This window comes from Syngnathoides biaculeatus, chromosome 1 (assembly GCF_019802595.1).
Source record: "Syngnathoides biaculeatus isolate LvHL_M chromosome 1, ASM1980259v1, whole genome shotgun sequence".
NCBI lineage: Eukaryota > Metazoa > Chordata > Actinopteri > Syngnathiformes > Syngnathidae > Syngnathoides > Syngnathoides biaculeatus.
Genome location: NC_084640.1, coordinates 3,222,524 through 3,240,271, shown reverse-complemented (window position 1 = coordinate 3,240,271; position 17,748 = coordinate 3,222,524). Strand labels below are relative to the sequence as shown.

General features: G+C 40.0%; 3 protein-coding genes across 6 annotated transcripts in view; 2 read left to right on the top strand and 1 right to left on the bottom strand.

The window, feature by feature from the left end:
* Positions 1-17,748, top strand: part of LOC133504638 (protein 4.1-like) — a 215,013-nt gene that overhangs the window by 56,416 nt on the left and 140,849 nt on the right. The window lies entirely within an intron of this gene.
* Positions 1-17,748, bottom strand: part of si:ch211-57n23.4 (immunoglobulin superfamily DCC subclass member 3) — an 82,233-nt gene that overhangs the window by 38,948 nt on the left and 25,537 nt on the right. The window lies entirely within an intron of this gene.
* stx12 (syntaxin 12) overlaps positions 5,071-17,748 on the top strand; it is a 38,527-nt gene continuing 25,849 nt past the window's right edge. For 3 of the 4 annotated variants that reach the window (XM_061829013.1, XM_061829106.1, XM_061828922.1), the window contains exons 1-10: positions 5,071-5,210; positions 5,843-5,979; positions 9,154-9,223; positions 9,958-10,057; positions 11,683-11,820; positions 12,588-12,631; positions 13,103-13,208; positions 13,301-13,373; positions 17,092-17,174; positions 17,249-17,325. In XM_061829013.1, coding sequence (XP_061684997.1) covers positions 5,086-5,210; positions 5,843-5,979; positions 9,154-9,223; positions 9,958-10,057; positions 11,683-11,820; positions 12,588-12,631; positions 13,103-13,208; positions 13,301-13,373; positions 17,092-17,174; positions 17,249-17,325 — 953 coding nt within the window. In that variant the 5' untranslated portion in view covers positions 5,071-5,085. The remainder of the gene's footprint in view (positions 5,211-5,842; positions 5,980-9,153; positions 9,224-9,957; positions 10,058-11,682; positions 11,821-12,587; positions 12,632-13,102; positions 13,209-13,300; positions 13,374-17,091; positions 17,175-17,248; positions 17,326-17,748) is intronic. The other variant, XM_061829192.1, reaches the window with a different exon arrangement.

Genomic DNA, 17,748 nt, shown 5'->3' with positions numbered 1-17,748 from the left:
ACACAGCAATGACAATGCACAGATCGCTACGATTACTCAAGGTGCTCTTCCACGTGTAGAATGTAAAAATATTGCACCCCATTTAGAGGGGATGAGAAAAGGCATCTTGTCATCGTAGCGGTGTGGAAAAGGAGGCTATAAGTGCAAATATGTTCGTGGCTCAAACATGTAGACATAAGAAGGACGGGTTAGGTTAGGTCATAATCGTGTTTGATTGATAGTTAATAGTTAAGCAGGCCGTGGTTTCAGCACAATCAGCCGACCGGGCCACAATGTTTAAAAACGAGCGAATGGGACGTTTCTATCCCAACTATCTTCGTGAGGGAGGTGGAACCAGTTGCCAGCCATTCGCAAGCCTTACTTGATATACCTGTCAATTTTTCATCATTAGAATTTGGCAGTGTTATTAGAGGTACGTTTTCCATTGTTTTATTCATGACATAGAACAAAATGAGCTGGTGGTTTATGTTTAACATCAATGCAATTTGGTGTTTGGATGCAACAACTTTCGCCCTCAATGTTACACTGAAATGTTCTCTTTATTCAAGTACCTGCCCACTTTATTGTTGCTACACTTGCACTCATCTCAGGAAAAATGGCTGAGCGACCACCTGGTTGCATCTTGTGCAAAGCTTTGCCTTACCTGCCATCCATCACCTGAGGAATTGAGGAATTAACAGCTTCGATTTATTTTGGGAGAAACTTTGAAGCATTTCAGAAACACAATTCTATGTTTGGGCTGGGGATGACTTTGTAAACATAATCTTTCACACATGTTGGACCCTGTTATTGTTTGATTTAAATGAAAAATACTGCAAACCTTTGAAGTTTGAAGTCATTTCTACTGGCAAAATACTGTGCAAACAGATGAAACTGAAGTTTAATTGTTTGGGAGGAACACAAGTGGATGGGGAGTGAGTGGTGAACACAATTCCTGAGAGTTCTTAGATTGGGTGTTGTTTCAGGTTCTGACCTTCCTATACGGAGTGTGTATGTCCTGTGCTTGTGTGGGTTTTCTTCAGGTACTCCAGACTCCTTCCACATCCCAAAACAATATTTCAAAGGTAATTGAAGACTCAAACTGCACAGTGTATTTGTGCACTGACTGTGTGTTTATTGAATGACAATAAAGTAACTCTGTCTAAAGTCCCTGTGAGTGTGAATAGTTGTTTGTCATGCCCTGTGATCAACTGGTGACCATGGTTCAGGGTTTACTCTGCTTCTCACCCAAAGTGAGGTAGAACACAGCTTACCTGTGATCCTGGCAGTTACAGAAAATTGATGGATGAATAAACATATTTTCAAATTGAATTTCGTCTATATTGATGTTCTTTTTGAATTGCTTAGAATTTATCATTAAAATGACATGACAGGCTCACTTCTTTGGAAGGTGTGTGCCTTGTTAGATCTGTTGTAAATGTAGCACAGCATTTCAGAAAAATATCATCATACCACCAGTCAAAAATGTAGGTGGAAGTATGATGGTTTGGGGCTGTTTTTTTAAATCAGGGCCTGAATGATGTGCTGTGACTGATGGAACCATGATTTCTGCTCTTTACCAGAAAAACATGAAAGAGACACACTTTGTCTTCTGCAGCAAGAGAACAATCCAAAACACACCATGACCCAACTTCTGAATGTCTTAAAAAATGTTTTGGAGCTGCCGAGTCAAATTCTAGACTTGAATCCCATCAAAATGCTGTGTCGTGGACTTAAAAAAGCCATTTGTACTCTATAACCCTCCAGTGTTGCTGAATTCCACCAATTCTTCAAAGAGCAGTGGGCCAAAACTTCTCCACTGAGATGTGAAAGACTCATTGCCAGTCGCACAAAATGCTTGATTTCTGTTGTTGCTGCTGAAGGTGGGTGTTATTAGGTTCCAGGGGTCATTACTTTTTCACACAGGGCCAGGTAGCCTTGAATGTTTTTTTTCCTTAATACATAAAATTACCATTTAAAAACGGAATTTTATGTGCATTTGGTTTATTTTATCTACTTACTGTACATTTATTTGATGATCTTAAACATTAAAGTGCCACTGACACCTAAAACATGAAATTTAGTATGTTGCTAACCAAAAAAAAAAAAAAAAAATCAGACGGAATGGAGTCATTCATTTGTTCACAGCAATACAGAATGTTGCCGTATATTGCCTTTTTTCCCACCATGAAAAATCTCTTGAGGGTTTTGGGTTGAAGAAGAACCCGGAAGTGACGTATTTTACAGCGGCGGAGTCGAATGTATTTACCTCTTGTACCAGCGAGAAATTAGCTGTTTTTTCTCTGTGTTAGATAAAAAAACAGCTCGTTGTGTTGCTTGATTTTGCTTTTCACAAGTTTCCAAAAGACCCGATTCGTGGTGAAAAATGGATTGCAGAGGTACAAAGAACAAGAGCTTTGTGTGTTCCAAATGACAGGTGTGTATAGAGCTGTTAAAAAAAATAGTCAGGGGGACTAATTTGTCTCACAGTTTATAGCACATGTTACGTATGAATTTGGAATAAATCCCCTTGGTCAAACCAGCAAAATATAACAAAGCACTTGTATTGCGTTCAAGACAATTGAATCACACACAATACCATACAAGACAAAACAATAAAATAATAGAAGTACAAAGACAGTTTGGTAGTGTGTAACACGAGCCTAACTAGCCAAATGACGAATAGTCACCAAACTTGAATGAATGTTCCAAATATGTGAATGTTATTTCCAGTGAATGTTCTGGGAAGGCAGTGTGGTGTCCGTGTACTTGTGTACTTGTCCGAAAGTAGCAGTAATAATAAAAAGCTCTGTCCACAGCCATCCTCGTCCTTATCAGAACATTCTTGAAATCCGCATCTGACGATGTAATCCTTCTCTCAGAACGTAACAAAAGATCCGAGTCATAATAACTTAATAAAGTACATAAGTCAGCTGTGCTAAATGTGTCGATGCGCGCGGGCCACCATTAGCGGTGGTGCAGTCCACCATTTACCCCGACATGGAGGTAAGTCGGGCCGGGATGTGGGCAGTCATGTGCGATCGCACTGGGGGCGGGGAGGAGAAAGGAGCTCAAGGCATAAAAGGGTTCGGAAATGGAACTTCTACTTTTTGCGACTCGTATTATGATTAATTTTATATGTAGTTTTGATAACAATAGCTATTTTAAAATGGAGATTTTGGTGTCAGTGGCACTTTAAAGTGGGGAAATGAAATAAATAAGGATGTGAGAAGAGGGCGAATACTTTTTCGCTGCACTGTCATTGGCAAACATCTGTAAGTCTCTCTCTTCATGTCTATAGTTAAAAATTTGCTGTAGTTTTGCTGATTGCATGAGACTTTGATAAAAAAAAAAACATGAGGTGAACCAGAATACTTTGCCACACTATGGCAGACTTATCATTAGGAAAACACAGGAAACAAATTCATATATTTTTCATGGTACTTAAGAATCCATAACTATTTCGTGATTGGTTTGGTGCCCTTTTCATACAATACGGTTTCATCGTCTTCACAAGCACATGCTGATTGAATTTACGAAGACTGCAGCAAAATACATTTTTGGGTATGGCTGTGAGTATGAAGTGGATTTACCGTTTGTGGTGTGGAAAAAATGAGAAGGCAAGAGGAAAGCAAACATTTTCATCAAAACAACAAAAGGTGCCAAGTAATGCATTTAGATCAGAAATAACTGAAAGAGGCGCCACGGTGGTGAACCCCGAAAGCGTTGGCCTTGCAATTCTGAGGACCTGGGTTCAATCCCGGCCCTCCCTGTGAGGAGAGTGCATGTTCTCCCTGTGCCTGCGTTGGTTTTCTCTCGGCACTCCGGTTTCCTCCCACATGCCAAAAACATGCAACATTAATTGGACATTCTAAATTGCCTCAAGGTGTGATTGTGAGTGCTACTGTTGTCTGTCTCCATGTGCCTTGCGATTGGCTGGCAACCAGTTCAGGGGGTATCCTGCCACCTGGCTGTTGACAGCTGGGATAGGCCCCAGCACTCCCGTGACCCTTGTGAGGATAAGTGGCTCAGAAAATGGATGGATGGATGGATGAGATAAAAGAGTAGCACATGCACTACTTTTTGTCCATTGCAAATCTTTCAATTTAAACACCATTTATTAGCTTTAATGTAAGGATATACTTGTTCTAAGGGTATTTTTGAAAGTTCTTGTTTAGTTATTAATTCAGGAATTTTACATCCACAGTGCATCTGCATTCAGTGACTCTCCCATTTCCATGCCTTGCTTCCATCCGGTGGTTAAAATCTGAAATTACAGTTTGCCAAACAATCCTCATTCAGTAGATAAAGCACATAAAACAGGTCCATCCATCCATTCTAATAGAAGATGCCATGTGCGGGTTACTCCAATGTTGCAAATGTCAGCGCGTTCATTACAGTTTTTGTGTCAAATCAGCTTGTTAAATAATGCGAGTGTACTGAACTTTATAAAGCGATATATTCATATCTAAAACACATTTAGATCTTATATGTTTAGGATATTAATGAGCACCAAAACAAAATGCATTTTTCTAAGTTGCACAGGTGTTTATGTTAACAATATAAGTAACACTGTTTTTTGTATTTTTAAAATGCTAAATAAAAATGTAACAAAAGTAGAATTTGATAAGACAGCACAATTTTTAAAATGTTATATTGTAAAAAAGTACAAAATAGGTTTAAAAAAACTTGCTAAATGCTTTTTTAAAATTTCACATTTCTAAGCGCATACATTTTAATGTTTCAAAAACTCACACTTTTTAAAATTTTCTTTAAAGAAATGGTACAAATACAAGTTTTGCCACCCAGAAAACCAAGATGAAATGTATTTTTTTCTTGTTTGTAATCAACATAAATAGGATCTTTACCAGGTTTTAAATGTATCATGCTGCTTGAAAGTCAAGTTACAGAACTCATGGCACTCTATAATCTTGTTGAAATTATTTACATGTAAACTTTCATATGCATGGCCATTTTGGACATATTACCCAGTTGATGTAATTTCTTCCCTGTGGAACAAACTTGCAATTTTACATCCAGTAATTGATTGGAGTTAAAAGTACATTTAGACCAGAAAGAGTGGTTCGTATTCGTGTGCAGTGTAATATGCTTGTCAAACCAATCTGCGCCCACCGTCTGCTGTCATGTGACCGACCAGGAAGGGCAGGATTTTTTCTAGCTACAAGAGGAAAACATAACGCTTATGTCTTTCTACACAGCCGAATAAGCAAGTATTATCCTAATATATATCATTTCGAATGAAACATTGTTTCGAAATTCATGTGGTTGGATAACGCGTCAACAGTAATTTTAACTTAATCCTGCAAGGCATTTGTGATATTTTAGCTTCACGTAGCTAATTCAAGCTAACAGCTGAGCCGAGCTCACTTAGTTTTAGTTTACACAAATTAATTTGCTTTGATCCAGAACAGTGTGGATCCGTCAGACAAGCACGGTCGTGTTATCTGAGCCTCGGCAGATTTGTTCACATAATTAGTCTTACTGTGGTTGAAAGCAAAATATGTACGTGTTAGGTATTTGTTTGTCATTCTCAATGAGGCATTAGCTGGCTAACGACTAATCTTACTCAATGTTAGATGACCTGATTCTAAGTCCAATTAAATGATAAAATCCGAATTATTCCGGATCCATGCTGGGATCAGTTGTTACTGTTAGTCATCAGAGAACCCGTTTGGCCCAATAAGTAAAGCTTTGTGACAAGCAGCAAAAACATGAACTACTGTAATGCTAATATTTGCACATTTTACTCTGAAGAAATTAAACCATTTACTTGTACGACCGAAAATTTTAGTAAGGTATTACGGTCTTGTACGGTATTACACTTATCTCAATTTATGTGCAGCCCCCCAAAAAAGCCCAACGAACCTCGGAGAGACAACATGTCTTACAGTCAAGGAGACAGTTATCGCCCAGCCGCTCGGGACTTCACCAGCCTCATCCAAACATGCAGCTCCAATATTCAGAAGATCACACAAAACAGTAAGTGCTGCTGCCTGCTCACTACTAATCACAAAATAAGTTTAAGATATGCCCAGAATCACTCATGTTAATAATGAATAATCATTCATCCATCCATTTTCTGGAGCACAGGAGGCTATTTAGTGAGGCGTAGCAGATCTGTGGTTGGATTTACACTGCAGGTCCAAGTGCCTAATTTCAATTTAAAGGTTTTATCATTTTTTTTTACTGTCATTTTACATTTAAATTATACATTTCAAAGGACACACATAAGCCCATTCGCCTTTGTCTGTGTATAATCACCGAACACATGAAACAACCCGAATATCCTGATTCCCAGGTTCTGCCTAAATAAATCCAGAAGCATCAACACCAAGAAGCAACAACACAAAATTAAACAATGATACATCTATCCATCCATTTGCCAGTTATCCTCAATAATTGAAATAGTAAACATTACATAAATTTCAGTTGGCCAGGGCTGGGCTATCCATTTTCCTGGTCTCTGGCATGCTGGCGCCCATCTTAGATTACTTTGACCGAGAGGCGGGTTTCACCTTGAACTGATCGCCAAGCAACCACTGAGCACATATGAACAATCACCCATTTGCACTCAGAAGTCAGAGCTTTGGTCATTTTGGAGTACCTGGAGAAAACCCACACAAGCATGGGAAGAACATGTAAACTCCCTAACAGGCGAGATTGTATTTGAGTCCTGTTCTCATATCTGTGAGACAGACGTGCTAACCAGTTATCTCCCGTGCAAACTAGGGGAAAGACCTTGATTTAAATGATAGCCTCTGCATCATTCCTCTAGCTGGAGTTTGGATTTATTTATTTTTTTATTTAATGATGTACATACCACCTCTTGTACCATATATGGACTATATTACAATGTCTGCTTTAGCTGTACTTTGTATTTACAACCGTTTTAATGTATTTTGATGCCCCTTAGCTCGCCTGTAAGGGTTGCAGCTAATATTTAGAAAAGGCCAGATTCCCTTCTGAGGATATCTGATTTCACATGTTTGTTTGTCTTTAGACTGCCATGATGCATTTCGGAAATGTGCAACTTGAGAACAAATAATTGTAATTGTCACTTGAACCATGAGTAAATCCAGTCTTGATGTATACTGGAACTTCAGAGGTTGAGACAATCCATTCCAGGAAGCTGCTCCTTTGTTAAAATTTAAAATCCAGTTTTCGACTAGGATATAATACATAGATGTATGGAGGAAAAAAAAAAACAATTGTTGTTGACATGTCTCCGACTGATGAGTTAAAACTTGTGATGTGAGAGAAGTTTCTTGCGACAGTCAATGCGATCCTCTCTTTTTTTTTTGTAATAGAATGTTGACTGCCAAAGTCTGACATGGTTGGTCGTATACAGCAGTGGCAAACTAAAAAGATGGTGTTTGGGTGTTTCGTTCACAATTTTGCAACTGTGTAACTCAGCAGTGGATTGTAGCATTAATTGAATATTAAATTAAATATTTCATTTGATACCATTCTCTAAATACTTGGCCCATTCAAATATTCAATGTCCTATTGAAAATATAGACAAATATGCAAATATGATTGCATATAAACAAAAGAGCAATCAACTTTTTTTAATTGTCAGGATAGTGCTAATGGATCTCTGAACTCGATGCATTTTCTTTGCTGGCCTACTCCTTTCGAACATTCAATAAACACGAGTGATACTGAGACTGTCATACAGATAGAGACTTGCACAAGTGCTCACTGTAGTGAAAGAATATCATTGTTTCCTTATTTGATCACAATGAACTCATCAGCCACAGTATTAGGTTAGCAATCTAATGACGTGTAATAGAATAATCTATTTTAATAATCAAATCTATTGTGTGCCTTATTTGGCTAAAAAAACATTTAGCATGAACCATTGCCAATCTACACCCTTGCAACTACTTCAGTAATGACTATTTTATTTCAATAAAGGCCTCTCTTTCAGTCAGCAATTTTGATCTAGCTATTTTCCTGGTTTTAATAAGATGCTGTACCTCGTGTTGTAGCTGGTGAGTTCTTGTCTGCAGTTAAAATAAAGACAGAAGGCCTTTGTTTTCCCCCAATGAACAGAAAGTGGGACATGTGATGTGACCATCACATGCTGCTTCTTAAGCCACTTGCACACTGGCTTCCCGGTAAATCATCTCATCACAGGCGTAACAGTGGAGATTAATTTGGCTGTTACTTTCAGAGAGAACTCGCCAAAGCAGGACATTTCTGTGTCCAAAGTATAGACACAGAGCTTTTGCGGCTAGTCCTATTAAGATAATTGGATGCCTGGTGATGTCAGTGCAACTGTGTCAGTTGCTTTCAGAAACAAGGGCAGTAGAAAGTGAGTCTTGGGTCTTAAAACTTCACGCCTTGGTTGTATCTGGCTGTGTTCCATTGTATGTCAGAAATTGCCAAAACTCTCAAGTCGACTTGAATTTCATCCACATCCCCCATTAATAGGTTACACACACAATAGTGAGTCAGAAAAAACATCAGCTTGGATGGAAACTGAGTTAAGAGTGTTATTCGCTGTTTACACATTAGCTGCTGTTGAACTGCATTCCGGCTATATGAGAGTGTTAAGAGTAGAACACGGATTAATTTGCCTGTCTCTTTCAGACAGGGTTCATTAAAGCAGGACATTGCCATGTCCAAACTACACATAAGCTTTCAAAACAAAGGGACCCGGTCTAAGCTCTTTAACTTCACGCAAAGCAATGCGCAATATCCTATCGGGTGTTATCCTTTGTCCCCGTGGCAAAAATACGGATTTGGGGTGGGGTGCCATATCCCACTTGAGCCAATTCTCTGGAAAATATATCCTGGCTCGACTAGTACACCCCTGATGCGCCAATTTACCAGAAATGCTGTGTGAAAGCAATAATTAGGAGAAAGAACGTTGACCGTTTCATGCTATATATATTTGTCTGTTGACATTTGTAGCTTTACCATGTTTCCTTACAAATATTTTGCTGCCAGTCTTCTACCTGCATCATAATTACGCAAGGATTTCCGTCATAACTAATGAATTACAATCCTTTTAGTGAAAATTCCTCAAGTAAAGCACTCACTTAACTATTGCCATAAAAAATACTGCATTTCGTTGACTGAGCTTGGCAAGACAAGTGTAGTACTTTTCTCTCCTGATTCCTATTCACTGTTTCTTTCTTTTGTCAGCTGCTCAGATCAAAAATATGGTGAGCCAGTTGGGGACCAGACAGGACACCAGTGAACTTCAAGATCGGCTGTATGTATTAACTAATCAAATAATACAAATAGAAATGATGAGTTCCACAACCAGTGTTTTACCATTATAAAACCTGACAGCTGTACAGGCAATGTTTAAAAGTAAAATTTTAACCAAATGTAAAAATAAAATACCAATTAAGTAGTAAAGTGAGTGGAGGAAATGTAACGTGGTCGACACTTTTTTTGAACAATTTAGCTTATACAAGAACCACAGTGTCTATATCTTGAAAGTATGTTGTAGGTTGTAAAAACTCAATATATTTAGCCCTAATTTTCACGCAAGAGTTAGTGCGCTGTTAAGATTTAAGTGGCAACAAAATTGTGATGGAGTTTTCTTCCAATGTGAGTCTGCTTAAATCACACAACTTCTAGTCTATATCCTTCTCATCATGTTTACATGTCGAGTTTCCCATTTCCTTTGGGGAAAATGTCAGTGAAAAGCCACAGAGCAGTTATGATCTTTTAAAACTGCTCTTAGATCAACACATATCATGTGAGGTATCCTGAGACCCTCCATGTGTACCACGCTTGGGGCGGTTTGGACTCGTGCGACTTAATTCTCAAACTTAAATTCCACGAATAGATGAAAATGGTTCTCCAGAGTAGAACAATTGCAAAACCCTAAAAACTTGTACCATGCTCTGCACAATAAAGCAATATTAATTATTTCATGATAGAAGATTTTGGCATTGTAATTATTTACAACTATGAACTGCGTCACTGTTTCCACAGGCAGCAGATACAACACTACACTAACCAGCTTGCAAAAGAAACCAACAAGCACCTGAAGGAGTTGGGCTCAGTTCCTTTGCCAACATCACCCTCAGAGCAAGTTAGTACAGTACACAGCAATCTGATCTTGTAGCCCACAACTGTCAAAAATATTACAAAAACCTCTCCGTTCCTGCAAACTAAAAACACAGTAAAGGCAAGCAAATTTATTTCATCAATCCATCTTCTACAGCATATCCGAGGTTGAGTCGCGGGGGCAGTAGCTTTAGCAGGGACGGCCAGACTTCCCTCTCCCCAGTCACTTCATCCAGCTCTTCCGGGGGATTCCCGAGGCGTTGCCAGCCGAGCTGAGAGACGTAGTATCATCAGCGTCCTCGTCCCCTGGGTCTCCTTCCGGTGAGATTACCTGGAACACATCGCCAGGGAGGCGCTTGGGAGGCATCCAAATCGGATGCCCCAGCCCCCTCATCTTGCTCCTCTCAATGTGGAAGAGCAGCAACTCTACTTTCGGCCCCTCCTGTATGACCGAGCTTCTCACCCTATAACTAAGGGAGAGCTTGGGCACGCCGTAGAGGAAATTCATTTTGGCTGCTTGTATCCGGGATCCTATTCTTTCGGTCATGAACCCACAACTCATGACCATAGGTCTCACCTTTTGGGTTGCTTGTTCTCACTCCAGCTGCTTCACACTCGACTGTTAACCGCTCCAGTGAGAGTTGGAGGCTTGATGAAGCCAACAGAACCACAACATCTGCAAAAAGCAGAGATGTAATACTGAGGCCACTGAACCGGACACCCTCTACGCCTTGGCTGTGCCTTAAAATTCTGTCCATAAAAATTGTGAACAGAATTGGTAACAAAGGGCGGCCTTGACTGAGTTCAACCCTCACGGGGAACGAGTCTGCCCTACTGCCAGCATTGCGGACAAAACTCTTACACCAGTCGTAGAGGGACTTAACAGCCGGTATCAGAGGGTTCGGTACCCCGTACTCTTGAAGCAACCCCTACAGGACTCACAAAACCCCATGTAGACTGGATGGGTAAACTTCCATGCACCCTTGAGGACCCTGTCAAGGATATAGAGCTGGTTCACTGTTCCATGGCCAGGACGAAAAAAGGCACTGCTCCCTATGAATCTGGGATTCGACTTCCCGAGGGACCTCATTTCCACCCCATTTCCAGGAAGGGTGAGGAGTGTGATCCCCTGTAGTTGGAACAACCTCGGGTCCCCCTTTGACCATCACCCCAGTCTGCTCATCCAGAGGCACTGTCCCCAATGTCCATGCGATGTTATAGAGGCGTGTTTTGGGAATTTCGGGTGAATCTCATCCAATCCTGGAGCCTAGCCACTGAGGAGCTTTTTAAACACCTTTGTAACCTCAATCACAGAAACTGGAGAGTCCGCCTCAGAGAACCCAGACTCTGCTTACTCATGGGAAGGCGTGTCGGTAGTCTTCAAAATATTTTATAAATTTTATATGTACATATATACAGTATATATTATTTTTTTAGGGTTTATGTGAGAGATATAATAATGTTAAATGTCCTATGACCCAGTAAATCAGTTTGATATGTTAAAAAAAAGTAGTCTTCTCCTTCTTCTTGTGTTCACACACAGAATACTGTGTCAATGCTTGTCGCAGGTTAAACAAAGCTTGTGGTGTTTGCATAATTTTACTTCCCATCATAACTGTGGCCATCTTTTCTTCACCTTGCGGTGTCCAGAGGCAGCAGAAGATTCAGAGGGAGCGGCTCATGAATGATTTCTCCGCTGCTCTCAACAACTTCCAAGGAGTCCAGAGGCGTGCAGCAGAGAAGGGGAAGGAGTCAGTAGCCCGAGCAAGAGCTGGATCCCGCCTTTCAGTAAGTAAGAGTTTTTAAGAGTAATTAACTGCAGTAAAGGACTAGTATAAATGAGCTTAGAAACTTTCCTCACGCCGCAAACCAACCGAGGCGATGGAAACACACTGAAATGTTGCACAGTAGGCGAGGTCGAAGTTTTGTTGAGTGGCCAATCATCGGCCATGAGTTTTATGAGAAATAAAAATTGTAATTGCTGGTGAATGGTGTCGCAACATCCCATATATCAGCCAGTCAAAAATTCAGTTTCTTATCTTGTGATCTTCCACAACCATAAATATGTTTCAGGGTATAAGCGAGATTCAGCCGTAACAATACAGTCTCTACTTTAAATATAAATATCCATTAGATATACTTGTCATTTTACACTTAAGACAATGTGAGTACCGGGATGCACATGTCATGGAATCAATGAGTTCCAGCCCCCAAAAAATGGGTCCTGCGCTATATAATCACATAATACAGATGAATCCTGCACTATCTCATGGTTCTTGCTTTACAATACTGCTATATTCAAGTTGTTTTTTTTTTTTTTTTTTTTTTTTGGGATTACGTTTGTTACTCCATCATTCATACAATGCAGCCCTATGGGGGCACGAGCCAGTCCAATCTGTAGAACGGTCCCAAGCCTGGATAAATGCAGAGGGTTGCGTCAGGAAGTGCATCCGGCTTAAAACTTTGGCAAACAAATATGAGAGTCCCTAAAGATTCACAGAATTTTTTTTTAACCGATATTGTCACCCAGAGCAGCGATGTCTTTTATTTTTCAGGCCGACGACGGTGTACGAGATGAAAAGCTCGTGTCCTTCGACAAGTAAGTAAATGCCAGTTATGTATAATTTGTGCAGTTATTGCATTTAGGTAGGTGGTCAGATATTTTAATGATTGACGGTAATGCTGGATTTCATTAATGTATGAAATTGTTTTTATAAATTCATGTTTATTTTTAATTTTGTTCATTATATTTATTCAAATTAATTTGTCAGTTATTTTTAGGGATACTTGATCAAATGACCAGTAAGTACAGTAATACTATTTATGATACAGTGACTTACAGTATATAGTCACACAGAGTCAGTAGTGTTGCAGAATAAGTGTTGTCGTGGTCTAAGTATACTGTTGTACTTTGTAGTATAGTGTTTCCAATATGGACAACATTTTTCTTCCAAGTGATTTCAGGAAAACTGGGGCACTAATTTACTGAGTGGATGCTCAAAATATTACAGTTAATGTAATTCTCTCCCACATAAAAACATGCATCTTTTCAATGTCTTGTGGCCAAAAGTCAGGATGACTGGGGTCAAATGACCACTCAGACAGAGGAGGTGGCCATCACAGAGGATGACCTGGAACTTATTAAGGAGAGAGAAACCAACATCAGACAGCTGGAAGTCAGTGTCTTACTTTTTTTGCCCGTCACTCCATCAACTTTCCCCCTCCCTCACGCCATGGGATCCTGTTTGTATCATGTTCTTTGTTACAGTCGGACATCATGGATGTGAACCAGATTTTTAAGGACCTCGCAGTGATGATCCACGACCAGGGAGAGATGATTGGTGAGACGAAGCACAACATAACACCAGATACATTGGACCATAGAAAAATTAAATGAATTCAAGAAGTTGAAGAAATTAGAATCTATATTCTAATGAATAATACGAACCAAGATACCTTGATGACCCCACTGAACCCTGCGTAGTCGGGAGGGTACAAACAATTTATCCTACGTGTGTATTAGTTCATGTACAGTGGCCTCCATAATTATTGGCACCCCCGGTTAAGATGTGTTAAAAGCCTTAAAATAAATTCAGTGTTCATTGCAGAAGAATACTGTCACACTGAAAATTTTAGGAAAATGTAACCTTCAACTCAAATGAATTGTAAGAAAATAAAAAAATCCCTGGCTAAAAAATAATTATTTTTCATTAAATCACCTGTTCCACAATTATTGGCACCCTTAACAATTCCCAGGAAATAAATATAATTTAAGCATTTCTGTCATTTCTACAGTAGTTTATAACGTTTACCAGGGTATGTAGGAACGTTTAATTAATAATTCATCACTTCCTGTTTCCCTGGGGTATAAATATGACATGACAGGCCATTTCTCTTATCCACTCTTAAACATGGGAAAGACAAAGCAACAGCATACAAGTGAGGCAGATGTGCGTCAACCTTCACAGGTCAGGCAGAGGCTACAAGAAGATTGCCACTCAACTGCAGCTCCCCATATCCACTGTGAGAGGAATCATTAAGAAGTTCAAAACAATTGGAACAGTGGTAAACAAGCAAGGACGAGGACCCGTGTTTATTTTGCCACCACGCAGAGTGAGGAGGATGGTAAGCGAAATCAAAAGATCTCCAAAGCTCACTGTTACAGAACTACAACAAATGGTAGCATCCTGGGGTCACAAAGTCTCCAAATCAACCATCAGGTGCTGTCTATATGCCAACAAGCTGTTTGGGAGGCATGCACGGAGAAAACCTTTCCTCTTTCAAATCATAAACGCAAATGTGTGGAGTTCGCCAAGCGGTATTGGGGCTTCAACTGGGACCGTGTGCTTTGGTCAGATGAGACCAAGGTTGAGCTTTTTGGCAACAAACACTCTTAAGTGGGTCTGGCGTGCCACGAAAGATATACATGCTGAAAAGCACCTCATACCCACTGTGAAGTATGGGGGTGGGTCAGTGATGCTGTAGGGCCGTTTCGCTTCCAAAGGCCCTGAGAGCCTTGTTAGGGTGCATGGCATCATGAATGCTTTGAAATACCAGGACATTTTAAATCAAAATCTGTTGCCCTCTGCCCGAAAGCTTGAAGATGGATCGTCACTGAGTCTTTCAGCAAGACAATGACCCTAAACATATGGCCAAATCTACACAGAAATGGTTCACCAGACACAAAATCAACCTCCTCCCATGGCCATCTCAGTCGCCAGACCTCAACCCCATTGAAAACCTGTGGGGTGAGCTGAAGAGGAGAGTACAGAGGAGAGGACCCAGGTCTCTGGATGATTTAGAGAGATTCCGCAAATAGGAATGGCTGAAGATCCTTCTTTCTGTCTTTTCCCATCTTGTGAAACATTATAGAAGAGGATTAGGTGGAGTTTTGTTGGCAAAAGGGGGTTGTACAAAGTATTAACACCAGGAGTGCTAATAATTGTGACACACATTATTTGATGTCAAATATTTCTTTGTGATTTTTTTCCCCCTCCCCCAGTGAATAAATGCACTTGTATCGAAGGTTGGATTTTTCTCTTTTTTTCATTAAAGTCCCATATTATTTAAAAAAAAAAATTGATTAGAAGCTAAAAAATACATCTTAACCAGGGGTGCCAATAATTACGGAGGGCAATGTATTACAGTGTTGTTTTGCTCCTAATTTTTAAACAATCAAATTTATATTCTTGTAAGGTTTTATCAACGTTTGCATTGGCGGAGTGGACACTATTTTAAAAAGGATTTTCTCTAAACCAGTATTTCTGAAATGTTTTTTTTCATTTACTTTTTAGTATAAAGTTGTGACCCACTTTCATTGAAGTTAAAGGTTAAAGTTAATTATGAGTGAATTTTTTGGGCCCCCAGAAAAGATCTTTAGGTTCAAAACTAATCTATCTCATCTGTCTCTGTTACAGTGAAGAAAATAAGTAAACAGCCTGCTATATTGCAAGTTCTCCCACTTAGAAACCATGGAGGGGTCTGAAATTTTCATCGTAGGTGCATGTCCACTGTGAGAGAGATAATCTAAAAAGAAAAATCCAGAAATCACAATGTATGGATTTGAACGCCTAAGAAAACCAATGTTAATATTTGGTATAGTCACCTTTGTTTACAATTACAGAGTTCAAACGTTTCCTGTAGTTGTTCACCAGTTTTGCACACACTGCAGGACGGATTTTGGCCCACTCCTCCACACAGATCTTCTCTAGATCAGAGAGGTTTCTGGGCTGTCGCTGAGAAACACGGAGTTTCAGCTCCCTCCAAAGATTTTCTATTGGGTTTCGGTCTGGAGATTGGCTAGACCACGCCAGAACCTTGATATTCTTATTACGGAGCCAGTCCTTGGTTTTCCTGGGTGTGTGCTTCGGGTCGTCATGTTGAAAGACCCAGCCACGACCCATCTTCAATGCTCTGACTGAGGGAAAGAAGTAGTTCCCCAAAATGTCACAATACATGGTAGGGGTGATCCTCTCCTTAATACAGTGCTGTCGTCCTGTCCCATGTGCAGAAAAACAGCCCCAAAGCATGATGCTACCACCCCCATGCTTCATAGGAGGGAGGGATCTCATCATTCGTCTTCCTCCAAACACAGTTAGTGGAATTATGACCAAAAAGTTCAATTTTGGTCTTATCTGACCTCAAAACGTTCTCCCATGACTCCTCTGTATCATCCAAAATGTCACTGGCAAACTTAAGATGGGCCTTGACATGTGCTGTTTTAAGATGGGGAATCTTCCGTGCTATACGTGATTTTAAACCATGACGTCTTAGTGTATTACCAACAGTCACCTTGGAAATGGTAGTCCCAGCTCTTTTCAGGTCATTGACCACGTCCTATCGTGTAGTCCTAGGCTGATTCCTCACCTTTCTAAGGGTCATTGAGACCCCATGAGGTGATATCTTGCATGGGGCTCCACTCCGATTTAGCTTGACTGTCATGTTTAGCTTCTTACATTCTCTAATGATTGCTCCAGCGGTGGAACATTTTTTCACCAAGCTGCTTGGCAATTTCTCCGTAGCCCTTTCCAGCTGTGTGGAGTTCTACAATTTTGTCTCTGGTGGCTTTGGACCCCTTTTTGGTCTTGGCCATGTTACAAGCTCAAGTCTTACTGGTTGTATGGGGTGGACGGGTGTCTTTATGCAGATAACAACCTCACACAGGTGCATCTGATTCAGGATAATACTTGGAGTGGAGGTGGACATTTACAGGTCTTTTAAACTAACAGGTCTTTGAGGGTCACAATTCTAGCTGATAGGTATTCAAATACTTATTTGCAGCTGTATAACACAAATCGTTAAAAAAAATCCAAAATTGTGATTTCAGCATTTGTCTTTTTAGATTCTCTCTCTCACAGTGGACATGCACCGATGATAAAAATTTCAGACCCCTCCATGATTTCTAAGTGGGAGAACTTGCAATATAGCTGGGTGTTCAAATACTTATTTTCTTCCCTATAGTATGACATAATTTTTAAAACAGAGCTCAAGTATCATAGTTGTACCATATATATATTTACCGGTACATGTACTGTGCATTCTGCATGTGCTGTTTTACAGATAGCATCGAGGCAAATGTGGAGAATGCTGAAGTCCACGTAGAGCGAGGAGCAGAACAACTCCAGAGAGCCGCCTATTACCAAGTCAGTCACCCTTTAGTAGCTTGTGCTTTGCTGCTTTCTTCGCTGCTAACAACTTTTTGCTTTCCTAATGACAGCAAAAGTCCCGTAAGAAGATGTGCATCCTGGCATTAGTTTGCTCCATTGCGCTGGTGATTCTTGGCATCATCATCTGGCAAGTGTCCAAGTGACCTGACTCCATGCTTATTGCAATTATTATTAGTACTGCATTTTACTCTATCCTCCTCCCACCTCAAAGTACCTGCTTGGTATCACAAGAAGAGCAGATAGATCCTGTTAAATTCATCAGGCTCACAGGCATAGATTAGAGCACAGTTGCAAAGACGCTGATCTCAATTGACAACAGATGTTTTTTTGTTGTTGTTTTTTTTAAACTATAGCACCACACATTTGATCTGCAATTTAAGAGGACCTGAGGTGGCGTAGGGAGTGATATTTCCTTTTCTCCACTAACACTGTCACTGTATTTGTGTAATTATTCAATTAGACCAAACAAGGCAAGATTATAAAAGAAAATTGTGATATTTTTTTGGGGGGGGGTGGCTGTGTGTATTATTATTTTGATCATCACTTATTG